Consider the following 15938-nt stretch of genomic DNA (forward strand, 5'->3'; position numbering starts at 1 on the left):
TTTTAAAGGTGAGGAAACAAAATTGCTGCTGGTGTTCCCCTCACCATGCAGCCTGACATTATGTGCCCCCCTTCTGCTGACACTCCATCCAGCCATCTGAAACCCACATGGTTTGAAAGAGCAGAAAGCCAGACACCGCCACATTGGATCTACTACTCTGTCACCCACAAAGGACACCGCTTCCCTTTGCATTTTAGGACTTCTAACACCCAATAATTCACCTCAAAGTCATGATCTGCCCAATTAAATTTTGTTTCTTTCATCACGTAATACTTGCACTCAAAATTCTCCCACAATATAGTAATCAATTCCTTAAGAACCATGGTTTATCATGTGTTATAATTATGATTGCATGAATAACATTGAAAACAAATTAGGAATATGTTTTAAGTACAAACGGTTAAATTATGTGAAGACGTTTTGAAGTTACAGTCTGTAGCACATAAAAACGTCACTCACGATCAGTAGTACTGCTACTTTCAGTGTCGTTTGTTTTATAATGACAGCAACAGCACACTACAAAGTAAAGAGCCTTTGGCTTACACTGATTTTTGCATAGTTACTCAAAGTATGATTCACATATCTAATAGTGTGGTTTCACTCGCTATGTGGAGTGGTATAACTGTGTTTGTAGTAAATCAGTATTCATCAACTTGAGGAAATTTTAGGCTATTCATTTATTCTGTAAACTTTATTTCACTTTGTGTTTTTTTAGTACTGAGATTAATATTTTTGACCAATGTGCTGGTGCACAAATGGCTTTCCCTTGAAATCAGTTTACCAAAAAAAGATAGTTTTTTTTTTCTTTGCAACTTCACTAACCATTAAAAACTGCAATTTGGCAATAGTACTTTGTTTATAATCTGTCTGACTCTGGATTGGCAGAGGACAAACTATATGAGGGGTTTGTTTTCATGTTGAACATCAACATTAATCCTTCTTTGCATTTGTTTTCATACCAAAGTGCATCCCTTCATTCATCCATTTTTCTTTTTACTTGTCTTTCTGTGCAGGTTTGTGAGGAAGCCAGTGCCTTTCTCTAATAATCGTTGGTCCTTTGTTTTGTTTTTTTTCCCCCAATAACAAAAACTGCAGACCCTACAGATGTATATATAAAATCTATCATTTTCTTTTGTGTTGGCTTTGTGATGAACTTGACAGTCCTCTGCTCTCTGAGTTCAGCTTAGATTAATGGATGTAATTACAAAGTTGTTTGATCAAGTGAACATACACAGCATCACTACTTGTTGCCATAGAAGAGGTAAAAGCTTGAACTCATTTGTTAACCAATTTTAGCCCTTTGTCTGAAGCTTAAAAACTGAATTAGTAGTCAACAGAAAAGTGGGATGAACCTTTAACCATCATGATTTTTAAGTCGCAAGTCAATCTAAAAATACATTCTGAATTATTCCTAAAAAATAAAAACCAATTAGATTATATATATATATATATATATATATATATATATTGTATTCCAAAACCAAAAAAGTATATTGAAAATAAAGTAAAATGCTTTTGTGTGGATTCTGTAATGGCAATAGTAATACAAGTTCTCAATATTCCATAATAAAAACATAAAATCAAATTGGTGTGCTAAGATTTAAATTTACCACATCTTTTGTCTTAAGAAAATATTTCTCTGATTTATCTAGCAAAACACTCATTCAAATTAGAAAAAGAAAATTATTTGTCACAAAATCTTTAGTGTAACAGTCCTAAAAGCCACACCAGCCTGTATGTGACAGCAGATTATGATACTTCCCACTCAACAATTTTCTTGTTTGTTTTGGCGTACAACTGTGATGTAGATGTTGAGCACTAAAACCGCAGTTTTTTTGTTGTTTGTTAGTTTTTATGTCAATTGTAAAGGCGTTGCAGAAGTGAATTAAAGTAAAATGTTACAAATATATTTTTGTTTTTTTATACATCTTTGACTCCAACAGACTCTTTCTAAAAGGGATAAATCAGACAGTTTAAAAATATGTTTATCGCATTGACAGGGCTGAAGCATTTTAAGTAATGTTCTGGTTATTTTTCAGGATATTTATGCTTATAGATATTCTAATCTTTAAAACCCATTTTTAAAATTAGGTTTTTGTCTGTCCGTTCAGATTTGGAGTAATTCTCACCAGTCACTTCAGACTGCAGCAGAAATATGATGTTGATGATGCCAAATTAGAACTTTCAAAAAAGCAGTTCAAAAACCAACGTTAACATAATTTTTTTTTAAACAAAAAAAAAAAAGTGTTTAAACTGTTTTTTTCTTAAACATGTACACCTGCAAAATCAAGACCAATATAGCCTGGCCTATTGTCAGTAGCAGTACACTAAATGTTGCTCACAGAGTTGGCAACGGTTCCAAATTTTAGTACAGTCATTTGATGATGGAATGTTGTTTTAACACTTTCCAATTGCACTAAAAACAACAACGTTTAACCAGTGAGCTTTACGACAGGATGTTTTTGTGTTTGTTTTTAATACTGAGCCTTTTACAGTTACTAATATACATATATAAAAATCAAGCACCACGCTCCAAATGAATTCATAGCTATTTCTGATATTCAAGGTCAGCGTTCAACTCTAATCTTTTGGACCTTTAAACCCGTTTTTTGATTGACCTTTATATACAAGCATGAATATAAATTTGTTTTTACTGATATTTTACTTTGTGAGACTGAAATATCCTCAATGTGCAATGCTGTCGGGTGTCTGAACGACTGCAGAACACAGTTGAAATAGAAGTAAATATGAACACTGTTTAGACTAGGTGTATTTCAATGAACCCAAAGTAAGCATGGATCTATCTAGACTACAAGGACTTGGAGCATGCGCATTAGTAACTATAAAAAGATCAATAAACCAGCCTCCATCAGGTGACAAGTTGTTCAACTGTTGTGGCAGGCACCATGAACAAAGTCTGAACATCACCAACCCTTTAGTTTGGGGTTTGAGTCCATCCCCATGACCATTCCATGTTATCCCCACCTCTATACTACTCGGCTTTCAAATAAAAATTACTAGTGTCCCACTGAGACAGAAGAAAGAAAGAAACACAACTATCAGCAGAAGCAGGAGTGGTTTGTTCAAATTCTTGCCAGATACAAATATGTCTCGCCGACTTTCTCAAGATTTGTGGTTGATAATCTTCCGTATTTGTAGGAAGTGAACAGATGGGGATTTTTGCTCCACTTTTTAGAAAAATTATATATCTGGTGGTAAAAAATCTAATTAAAAGGGTCTTCTTCTAATTTGCCCATTCATTATCAGGGGAAAACCCTTACAGTGTGTTTGCCAATTGACTGCAAATAGAAGAATGGAATATTTCACCTCAAAGAACAAACTGTTTCCTGAGCAACAAGAAAACACAGAGTGACGCTCGTAGACGAGACAGACGCACAGACAAGCAGACAAAAAAAGAACAGAAAAAAAAAAGAGATGTAGTATACTGTGCCATTACAATAATTTCAACCACATTTACTATACTGTATGGGAAGACAACAAGCTAACCAAGAGTTGGGCTGATAATAAAGTGCAATGGAAGCAAACGCTCAACTAAAAAAAAAAAAAACTTGAAAAGGAAGTACTTTAAATAATAAAAGGTCACAGCATCTTCAGTACAAGTTCTTTGTGCATCTACTAAAAACAAGAAAGAGAAAACTGAACTTTTTTTTGTTTTTTGCTTTGAGAGTTGTTACCACCTGCTTATAACAGACTGAAATAAAACTTTAGACTAGAGCTCATTCATGTAGCAGGTGACAAGTAACTCAAGGAAATAGGAACTGCAGATACTCACTTTAAAGTTTCCCCTAGTTGTGACAAAAATGAGGCAGTTTGAGTCTTAACTTGAGATGAGACTTACACAGCAATGAACAATTTATGCATCTTTACTGTGGCGGAGTGATCATGTATTTCACTCCAGTTCTTAATCCTGACAGACACCTCCATCCCTGTTTACTATTTTGGACTTGTACTATAGTCAAGACCAGATTAAAACCACTTGCGCAGTGGCACTTTTATTCCTGTGCTTATTCCAAATGCAGTTTTTCCTTTTGTCTCCCATCCAAATCAAACTCCTTTAAAAATAGAAAATCATGGGAAAATGATTTAAAAATAAGAGGCCAAATCTTTATGGAGACATTTTACTGTGTCCAAGATTTATGAGAGGATACAGCTACAGAATTCACTTGTTCCACTGAGTGATGCCCAGAAATGAAACAAATGATGTAACTTTGCTAAGCATGGATCAATCAACACACAGTGAATCATCAGAAGACTAACTTTATTCTGCTGCTTAGTTATTCCCATCTTAATGCAACTTTCAGTCTATTAATCCAAGCATATTTTTCTAAAATATGTATTGTTTAGTCATTTCTTTTAGAAAATAACCACTTCTATTTATATTTTTATTATAGGCTTCCACATAGCAAGTAATTTTACCAGCTTGTATTTGACTTGATATGCTTCACCAAAGCCAGGTCATGTGGTTAATATATAAACAAATTTATGAACTAAAAAATAAAACGATCAACGAATATTCAAATTTTAATCCTGTGACATGTGACCTTGCATGCAACAAGGCAAGTGCCAACTGTACTTCTATTTTTCTTTTTGTTTGTTTGTTAAATTACATCATTGTTTTATTGTTTAGGTGTGTTCCTTATTGTTCTGACCGAAGCATGAGGTGTCTTTTGCAGCGAATAAACGAAATGGGCAATGATATTAACATACCTAGAGTTTCAATCGGATCTAAATGTTAAGAATACCAAAACAGACACAAATCAATTTAAATTGAATCCTTGAATTGATCTATTTCTACTTCTATAATAATTTTTTTTAATAAAAAATTATAATAATTTCTTATAAAACCCAGTTCATGTGATGATCAATTAATATCTCTTTTATGAAATGATAAGTTAACCACATTACGGTAAATTAAAAAAAATACTTTTATGTAAGTTTAAGCCATTTTTGCACTATCCCCTTTGGATTTGAACTCAAAGAATCACAGGTAGTATGGTATACACCTGAAATAGCCTAGAATTTGGATCTAAGTTTCACTGCAGGGCGGGACTGTTGTGCCTTCATTGTCTGTCCTGTTTTTTAAGGTTTGAATGAGAAATGGGGGTCAAAGTTGACATTTCCCAGAGCTGGCAGCTGAGTTTGCTCAAGAACGTAACTGATGCATATCTTTAGGAAGAAACTCATACTGTGTAGTCATGATGAGAAGCACTGTGTCTAAACTCTTGTCCTAATCATTTAATGTGTTTTCTAACATTTTGAAAAGACGTGAATAGCCTAAAACACATCAACATGACAGGTGAAACTTGCGTCAGAAGCCATGCTATGTAAATGCAATGCCTTCATCTCAAGTTACTGGAGATGACTGTCCGGCAAGACTATTTTCATGTCTTGGTGCTGCATTGTCACAGCAACAGACAATTTATAGATTCTGTTTATATCTTAGATAAACTTCAGCTGTATGCGTGTTTCAAAAAAACCCAACATTGTTTTTAATATTACAAAAAGTAAAAAAATACAATAAACTGACAAAGCTGAACAACTTTAATAAGCTTGTTTTTAATATAAATATCTTAAAGAAAATTTGATATGTATATTTTTCTCTTAGAGGATTAATATATAATTTCTTTGTAAAACAAAGAAAGGTAAACGCATACAACCTGAAGAGAGAAGATAAACAACCCAGAAAGATTTTTCCTGGAGTTTGCCATGATAATAATGCTGTGGGTCACCTCACCTTCACAAATGCCTTCTCCTCCTAATATAAATGTGCAAGTTTACTGCTTACATTTACTCTGATCATACACTGAAAATCACTTTACTTGACTTTTGTTACTTTAAGTCCTAAAAGATGCACGTCGAGGCAGCCAATCTGCAAGTCTCTGATTGTTAACGCACCAAAGCACAATTTGCTTTTTTAGAGTCCTGTGTCATTATTTTAACTGTTAAAAAGTCTGCACTTTCATGCATAAATGCACATCTTACAACTTTTTGTTCACTGAAATTATTTACCGTAGTTAAAAATTAGTAGAAAATCTTTTTGCAGAGCATAATATATACAGGACCTTTATTTAACCAGGTTAATCAGTTGAAAACAAATTTTCATTTTCAATAACGACCTGGACAAGAAGCAGCAAAATCTAAAGGGTAAGAGAGCAGAAGGATAACATATACACACAACCAAACAACAAATCATACAGACCTAAGGTGTGCATAAGAATAAATTTGTAAATCATTGAATGCAACAACTTAATGTGAAAGTTAGATTTCTAAAAACAGGCACAACCATTGTAGAGTGATGTGCTCCCTTAACTTTAAAAAGACTAAGTGAGATGGTTCCGATCACTGAAAACAAAAGGAACGACCAAAGGAAGCGTGTGCATTAGGATACGTAGAATAAAGTAGCTGCTGGAATGGAGTGCAAATGGGTGTTGAGTAATGAGAGGATATGATGGGGTTTTATCCATTAGGGTTTTATAGATCAACAGAAACCAGTATGTTTGTCTGTGGGAGCGAACCAGGCCAGTTCGCCAGGGAGTACAGGGCGCAGCGACGAGTGCTGAAGGGAACTCCGGTGACAAATCGAACGGCCGTGTGGCAAAGGGTGTCCAGTTAGTTGATGAGGATTTTGAAAGCAGTTCTGTAGATGACTCCACCGTAGTTTAAAGTCTAAAAGGATGGTCGTTTTGTGCAAAAAGATGTTTAGCAGAATAAAAATGAAAAGACGTTTGCTGTTACGCAATCCACATACAATTGTTTTAAAAACATTACACCGCCATTTTTGGCTCTGACTTCCCCGTGTTTTGTAAACTATTTTCAGGTTTTGACAACAAAAGCCTGTGTTACTTTGCAGACATGTGCTTTAGTGACATTCAAGCTGTTCCTTCACAACCATACACCACATACAGCTACATGAACCCAACTATAATACTCCTGATGACGGCCCATTCAGAACTGAACAGATTTAACTGCAGATTCGGGTCAACAGGTGAACAAAAAGCCCAAATCTGTATCGTTTTCAAGGATGTATTGACTCTCCTGTATGCAAACTTCTCTAAATTTAATACTCTGTGTCAGCACATACAAAAACATGATTGATGGAGGGGAAAAACAGGTTCTGAATAAGGTAAAAATCATGTTAATAAAATTTGTGTTTAAACAAAAAAAATGCAATTAAGTGTTTGAGCACTTGTGCATATTTAATATATGTTTTGGGGGGATAATGTCACTAAATCATGTTAATTTGCACCATTTTATTGAGATTGACTGAAAATAAGAATGCATGCACATGTTGTAAATATGAGAGAGGGGGTGTTTACCTCCCCAACTTCATCAACTCCTTTGCAGCGTTGCAACGCGGCGTGTGTTGCGAAAACTACACGTCTTAAAACTCCAAACTAGCCATAGCAGTCTGCTAACTTAGCATGTCAAGCTAATGACAGCTGGAGGTCTGAACAGAAGCTTCACGACCTTTGCAGAAATTATATACAAATTATTCGATTAAAGACCAAATATCTTCACAATTCACCACACAAAGTCGTTTGGTTTTTGTTTGTGTGTGTGTTTGTGTAATGTATGAGAGCAGGTAAAGTGCTAGCTGATGAGTAACTTACAACATATTGTGCTTAAAGTTTACAACACACACACACACACACACATAGAGACGCGCGCGCGGAGTCTGGAAACGGTGAAACTCGCTGACCTGCGGGGCCTAACTGCTGCTGCTGCTGCTGCGCGTCCTCCCCGAAGATCAGTCTGAAGTCCAGCTCCTCATTCCCGGGGCAGTTTGCGGTCGTCATCGGCTTTGACAGCTCGGGTCTCACCCCGCCACTTCGTCGACCGACCGCAGGGGAGCAACTTGCGCCGTCCTAAAAATGCCGCATTTACTGACTCGCTGCCAAACGGCGCCAAACTTCAACTTTTGCTCATTGAATTCGCTCGCGCTCTCTCTAATACTCCTCCTCCCTCTCTCTCTCTCTCTCTCGTCGTTAAAGTCAAATCCAAAACACACACAAGCCGTCGCAGGCTCTTCCTCTGTCTCTCTCTCTGCCAGTCCTGCCTTCAACTTGACAGAAAGTCGCCCTGTCCCCGTTCAGCCGCTCTTCGTCTCACTTGTGTCCCCTCTGTCTCAACAACGAGGACCCTCAGACGCTCATTCCGGTTGAAGTGCCTGTGTCAAATTGTGCCGCTGACTCGACCTCCTCCTGTCTGATTGTCTCCGCCCGGAGCTCCTATCCCAACTTTTACTAACCCCCTCGTGACAGGGCAGTTGCAGCTGTGACGTCAGCACAACACAACACTGGGCACGCGCGCGCTCCAGCAGCTAAACAATGATCAGAGTTCTGTCACATTATTACCGGGTCGAAATGTGGCGCTTTCGTGAAGCGGGTTTGTTTTATTATGAAGCGTGAATTAAAAAAAAAGTTATTATGATTAATTTATTTGCATTGGAAATTGCTTGAACTTGAAAAATATTCGATTTTTTTTGACAGCCTTGTTGTGAGTGCTTTATTTCATTTAAGGAAACCAGATCACATAATAGTTTGCAGCAACACCCCATTCAAACAATCTCCTCTTCTCTGTTTAATTGATTCTCCGTTCTCGTGCAACAACCCTCCAACTGATTTGTTATTATTATTATTTTATTGATTATTTTATTTAACCATTGAGATCACATATCTCTTTTGCAAGGGGGGCCTGAAGGCAGCCTAACATGCATGTTTTTGAGGAAACCAGAGAACCTGCAAGCATGAGAAGAACATGCATCCAGGTCAACCAAGGATTGAACCCAAGACCTTCTTACTGTGAGGCAACAGTGCTAACCACTGAGCCATCGTGCTGCACTAGACCTCAACTTTTAATGGTTTTACTTCAAGCTGTAGGTACTGTATATGACACTGCACTTTTTACCTTTAGAGCCTGTCTGTGCAAAAACTTTCAATTTCCAACCAGCTTTTGGAGCTTTAAAGCATTGTTATAAACGTGCAGATGTCTTTTTATAACATTTTCCAGCCACCTAAACTGTGGATTGTTCTTTAGTGTTTTGCATTTTATGTTTCCAGGTCAAGGAGTCGTTTGTAGATCAGCAATCATCTGGACATGAAGAAAAACACCGGGATCATTTGAGAAATTTTCTCTGTGCTTTGCAAAAACTGAGAGCGAGGTTTTGGTGACGCTGGACAAAGGAATGCACAGTGGAACTTTAATGTGTGCAAATAATCCTCCATAAACCTAAAATACAATTGTTCTTCAGGATTTTCTTGTGAAAGCAAGTCTCAACTTGCTCCAAGAACCTTAAAAGGTACAAGCATGAAACATCTGAGCAAATCTAAATTAGTTCTAATACTGTTTGTTTTCTTTCTTCTTCTTCTTCTTTCGGCTTCTCCCTTCTTCAGGGGTTGCCACAGCGAACTAAATCGCACGAAGACTTGGCAATTATTGTTACACCGGATGCCCTTCCTGACGCAACCGCAAACCACCAAGCTACCACAGCCCTCTGTGTGGAGCAGAAAGCTGCCAGCTAGGGCGCCCGGAGGAACAAAGGGTGAGGGTTTACTTGAGGGCCTTGCTCAGAGTGGGGCAAATGAGTGTGGAGGCAGGTGTGGGTGCTTCACCTTTCCTACCCACATTTTTGATGTCGTCGGTCCAAGGAATCGAACCGGCGACCTTCTGATCACAGGCTTGACCGCTCTAACCTCTGCACCACCACTCCCCGATATCATTACAGTTTATATCTGTGCTTTTTGTTGTTGTTTGTTTGTATTTGCTAAAGTTTGCACATTTTTGTATTTGTGACTATTATTTACATGGTAAAGAAAGGCTTTTTGAATGCTTCCAAATTAGTATACTACTGTATTTTTTGGTGTATAAGTAGCTCCGGAGTCAAAAAACATCAAGAAGAGGGAAAAAAAAGCATAGAAGACAAATCTATGCAAAAAAACTGCAACTTATACGCTGGAAAATACGGTAATTTTGTAATTTTAGCGGAGCTGAAAGGTTGAAATAACAATTTATCATACCAATGATTTGTTGTTTTATGAGCACATTAGGTTCTCAGATTACACATTCTCTCTGTCAGTAATGTTTTGTACATAAAATAGTACAGGAACAAAAGTACTGCTTGAACAAAATAATAGTAAACCGGTGTATATTGGTCATTTCACTGTACCTCTCCTCAGTCAATCTCCTTGGGTTAATCTTTATAAGGTGAGTAGCACAGAGGGTGATACACCTTCAAGCTGTAAAGGGTTGCATGCTTTGCTTGACATTTAATACCGACAGCATTTGTGCTTCTGATCAGTTATTCCCTGACTAAATTTTAATACACAATAGATTTGTCTTGCAGAATTGACACTTTAGGTCAAATTCTTGCTTCAACGCCTCCACCATTTTTAACCCCTTGCACACAGAGGGAAGTGATTGATCTGCCTTTATCATGCATGGTTTTAATGTTTCACCAAAGCTTTTTGCAACACAGATAAACATAGTTATAAAACATTTTTTAATATGCTCTGCAGCTGCTGTTCATTCCACCTGTTAAAGAGCAATATATTTTTTTATCAAATAAACCACTAAAATTTAACATCTGTGCACAGAAAGTCAGCTATAAGTGTTTTTACACTAAGATTAAAAAATTTGAATACCTTATCCAAGGTTTTTATGAACAGTTTTCTCAAGGGAACATGATCTTAAAGGTTTTGAAGTCGACACGTTCTTATTTTTCTGACACTAGCACTCATCATGTATACTATGATAGATGTATGTGGGCGTACAAACAACAGCTCAGCTCACAAATGCAGCTGAAAGCATCAATATCACATTTCCTGTGGTCTTAATTTCCAAGCAAAAGCACAAACTTCAACTCATTTTTTTTGTTTATATGCCGTATTGTAAATCAGTTCTTTCCAAAATTGTCCATGCTTTATCCATTAACAGTAAATTTCTTGTCTCTACTCAATATAAGCTTGAACAGATTTCCTGTTGTTATCCTGCTATCACAGACAATAAATGATGAGTTATTCTGCATTGTTCAAATAAGTCAAAATTAAATATTAGAAATGGTTTTAGTTTATGCACAATTATGTGAGTAATGAAAAGGTTTCAGGAAAAATAAGTCATTGTGATGACGCCAAAGTTGAAGTTTTGTTATTTTTGTGAATTAAACATTTTCATAGGCCTAATTAAGATGCAAATAACAGAATTCAAACAAGTTTAAGAAAAAGATTATAGTTTTTTTTCTTATAATTTATTTTCTGTTGTAACTTTTTTAATTCCTTAAATGAACAAATAGTTAAGAGAACATAATAAATTAAGTTAATTATTATTTTAAGAATACATAAAGACATAAAGTAATAAATTAAAACAACTTTATTATGGTATTTTACATAATAAAACAAAATAATGCAAAGACTGTTGTTGAAGTAATCCAAAAGTCTTTTTTTTTTCCTTTAAGAAAAAAGAAAGACTTTTGTTTGTAAAAATATTACTATTAGATTACTGAGTGAACTTTCTCCTGTGTAGTAAGCATGTCTCCTCCTCGGTCTAATTTAGGTTACCTGCAGCTCTTATCTCCGCAGATGACCTTTGAGAGCAGAAGATAAAGAAAACAAATTGTGTGGGAGGCTGTAGATGTGGTTTGTGATATTATGTTCTTGTAAAAGAAAGTTACTAAGGAAAAAAAGAAAGAACGAAGCACATGCACTGTCTGCCCCCACACTGGTCCTGTTTCAGAGGTGTCACTCTTTCAAGGATCTGTGCTTGCACTCAGTGCACAACTGCAACGCAGCACCACCGTGCAATGCTCGCTAAATGTCAACGAATATCAAATTCTGCAACAACCGAAATAAGATGATACACTCACAGACGTGACAGTTGTGCAACATATGACATGCTTTCCCCCACCCCCAAATGTATGTGTGTATTTTATACAGTTTCTTTTAAACTCAAAAGCTTGTTGAGTAAAGATTTTACAGTAAAGTATGAAAGAAACATTGCACAACTTATCTATATGTGCACAAGTTGTGTGTGTAAAGAAAACAATTGTTTTGATTTCTGGGGACTTCTTGGGTGAAATCTTCCTTTATGTTTGATGCTGCCCTCTTTTGTTCAGTCTGTGGAAGTGAACATTTACAGAGGTAGACCACTCAACAGGCACTAAAACCCTGCATGCAGTGAGAATTGGGCCAGTTTAAAACGGTGATAAGATTGTTTATAATTAATTGTGAGGTAAATGAATTATACATGTTTTCTGCAGTATAGTATATAACCTACATGGATAATTATGCAAATTGTCCACATTAAAGGCAGCACGGTGGTGCAGTTGGTAGAGCTGCTGCCTCTCAGCGAGCAGGTTATCCTGGGTCAAATCCCGGTCCGGTGACCTTTCTGGGTGGAGTTTGTATGTTCTCTCCGTGCATGCGTGGGTTTTCTCCAGGTACTCCGGTTTCCTCGCACAGACCAAAAACATGCATGTTAAGCTGACTGGTAACTCTAAATTGTCCCTAGGTGTGAGTGAGTTTGTCTCTATGTGTCCCTGTGATGGACTGGAGACCTGTCCAGGGTGTCCCCAGCCTCTTGTACAGTGATGACTGGACATGGTCACCAGTGACCCCTGCGACCCGAAAAAGGAAGAAGCGGGTAAAGTTGATGGATGAATGAATGGATGGATACCCACATTATATACTAATCAAAAACTACACAGAAACATCCCAACATTTTTCAGCCAAGTCATCTGGACAGTTTCTTTGTTTTGTGCTGAAACATTTCGCCTTTGACCTGGAAGGCTTCATCAGTCAAGGAAAGCAGTTTTGTTGTGTGTTTCCTTGACTGATGAAGCCTTCCGGATCGAAGGCGAAACGTTTCAGCACAAAACACAGAAACTGTCCAGATCACCTGACTGAAAAATGTTGGCTTGTATACCTGGATTATTGAGCATGGACTTTGCTGTTTTCAACCAGTTTGACAAGACTGTCAACAAGGAAGAGGGCCGGCAATGGAAGAGGGGCGTAACAAAGAGACCATCTTATCACAAGCAGAACTGGTTTGTTCCACTTTGGAGTAAGCTGTTGGTGGAAGAATCAGTTTTGTTGTGTGTTTCCTTGACTGATGAAGCCTTCCGGATCGAAGGCGAAACGTTTCAGCACAAAACAAAGAAACTATCCAGATGACCTGACTGAAAAATGTTGGATTGTATACCTGGATTAATGAGCATGGACTTTGTTGTACACAGAAACATGTTAAGTTTGTAAAATATATCATGTAGTTCAAACATTATTTTATTTATTTATTAACCTTTATTTAACCTGGTAAATCCTATTGAGACCACAGATCTCTTGAGCCTGAAGGCAGTCTGACGTGCATGTTTTTAACGGAACATGTAATAATATACTTTCTTTTAGCTCATATCCTCCATGTCTACATTAGGTTGATCAGATCAGCTGATCTGATTATTTATTTCATGCTGCTGTGTTCATTCATACTCATCTGCTCACACAGACTCATCATGTTCATGCTGCTGTTGTTCGGCGTATTGTTTTTGTACTATTAGTTCTTTGTGTATTCTTAGTTTAGCGTATTTCTTAGTTCATATCTTAGATCTTATTAATGTTTTTCTTTACAATTTATACTTTTGCTGGATGTAACTGGGACCCTGTGTACATAGTTTTGTTCCACCTCAAGTACCACATGTGGTGCGTATGACAAATAAAGAACCTTGACCTTGAGCTTGTTGTTTTGCATAAGAACCAGGGGCACGTTTCAGTTTCTTTGCATTTCATTTGAGCAGCATTTCGACTTGCTGGAACCACTAATTGTGTAAAACTGGTATTCTGTGCACTTTAACAACGAAGATGTGAAATACTAGTTGGCACTGAATGGCGGTGTGGTTGTGCTGCAGAGATTTTGAAGGATGCTTTTCTGAGGAAAGGTGGTGTATGTGAGGCTGGGAAAGGTAAAGGTGGCTGTGGAGTGTTTTTTTCTACTTCTTTACTGCTGAGGACAATAAAAATCGCAAAGTAGAGCAATACACCAGCATACAATTACTTTGTTCTAAATTGATACAAGTAGATTAAAAATATTTTATCACTGAAAGTACTGCATGAACCAAGAAACACTTCGGAAAACTCAAAGATGGAAGAACGTTTTTTTTTTTTGAGGAAAAAAAGTGCAGCAATTGGTCGTGTTCTTAAAACTTACAGCATGAAATCACCCAGAGAAAGAAATGTAACACTAACATGTCCAGATGCATGCTCAATATGCATGCTCCAGATTTAACTTTTTTAGTAACACTAGCATGGTTTCAGCTTTGCTATCATCTAATTCAACAAGAACAATGTATTTGTTCAAAATGTTTTGTAAATCATTGCATACTATTTTTTTTCTCCCTAATCTACATTTTAATCCATCGAACACCTGTCTTGAGTCTTCCTTGCCTTGGTGAGAAGCAGCAGACAGAGTTGTGGTGATTCTGGCTGTCAGAAAACTACGGCCGACATGTGAGAGTAAATCAAATACTGAGAGCACATTCTGAAGCTTCATCAAATCAATCAGTGAGCTGATTCATTCAGGGTAGCTGACGTTCAATCAATACATGTGACAGCAGCACAGATGTAAAGAAGTGATTTTATTTTGTGTGTACTGAAACTAAATTTCATATTTTTCACAAACAGTGCTCTTTTTTTTTATTAGAATTACTTTTTTTTCTAATTTCTGAAGAAAACACCAGAGATTTAGAAGGAAAGCAAAGAGTAAAGAGCTGTGTTTGACCTTGGACTCTTTATGGGTGCATACCTGGCAGGATTAGCCTTCCCTTTTATAAGCTTACACACTGCAGGCAAAGCAACAATGCTGGATTATCTCCTTAAGAACTCAGACAGTCATGCAAAACATCATGCTAGTGTTTTCCTCCATTGAAAACTATTAGGACACCTTTTTGCACATGGCTAAAAGACACATACCTCTCTATATTTTGTCAAAACAGTCACATAAATAAACATATCAGCTTTTTGGAGTTTTATTTGTGCAATTTGTGTTTCATTGATAAAGCGGACTGACCACAAATCAAAGTCATGTGGGCTTTTATTGATAGTGCCACTTGTGTCAGTGACAGTCCTATTTTTTCATCCTGCTCTAATCTATTACAATATGTGACATGACTGTACTGCAGGCAGTGCTGAATCACCAGGCACGTGAACTGATTGATTCAGAATAGAAATTTACACACAAAATGTGAGATAAAACATGCAACATGATCACAGTTTATGAATGATTGATTGATTTGCTTTCTGCAACAGAACATTGTACAGAATGCTGTGAAATCAGCACAGAAATATTGCAATGAAGAAGTAGTTTGGAAAGGCCTGTCCTCTAAGTATTATAAATCCAAAAGCTACTTTTATCTTCCTGAAGAAAATAATAATAAAAAATAAAAAAACACAAAAACTAACCGGCAACATTTGACTCCACCTGCAGGTAAGGCTGAAAACAAAAATTAACTTTTTTTTATGTATTTATTTTTTTAAACTGGGGGTCAAGAGATTCAAACATTTCATTTAATGTTAAGTTATATTTGATTAAAAAAAAAAAAGGAACATTAAATATTCAAATTCATAAGCAGTATAAAACACAAATTTTAGTCAACAGCTTAAATATAAATAAATGTGTACCTTTTACGCATTTCATTTTATTTTCTCAAAATTTTTACATCAGTTATAGTTTTAAAATGTTGGAATTTTCTAATAATAGCAACAACTAGAACAAAATAATAGTAATAATAGTAACAACGACAATAACAACAATAATAATAATAATAATAAAATTAAAGTGTATATTTTGTTATATTAATGTTTATCTTGAACATATAAAGACTTTGAGCTAAATACTGTGTTTCATACACGTCATTATTCCGCACCTGTGACATCATC

At 36.4% G+C, this 15938-nt stretch overlaps 1 protein-coding gene across 1 annotated transcript in view; it reads right to left on the reverse strand.

Moving 5' to 3' along the window:
• nfatc3a (nuclear factor of activated T cells 3a) overlaps nucleotides 1-7943 on the reverse strand; it is a 63535-nt gene extending 55592 nt beyond the window's left edge. The window contains exon 1 of the mRNA XM_037690699.1: nucleotides 7721-7943. Coding sequence (XP_037546627.1) covers nucleotides 7721-7817 — 97 coding nt within the window. The 5' untranslated portion in view covers nucleotides 7818-7943. The remainder of the gene's footprint in view (nucleotides 1-7720) is intronic.
• Between the last annotated feature and the right edge of the window lie 7995 nt (nucleotides 7944-15938).

This window comes from Nematolebias whitei, chromosome 2 (assembly GCF_014905685.2).
Source record: "Nematolebias whitei isolate Nwh7 chromosome 2, NemWhi1, whole genome shotgun sequence".
Classification (NCBI taxonomy): domain Eukaryota; kingdom Metazoa; phylum Chordata; class Actinopteri; order Cyprinodontiformes; family Rivulidae; genus Nematolebias; species Nematolebias whitei.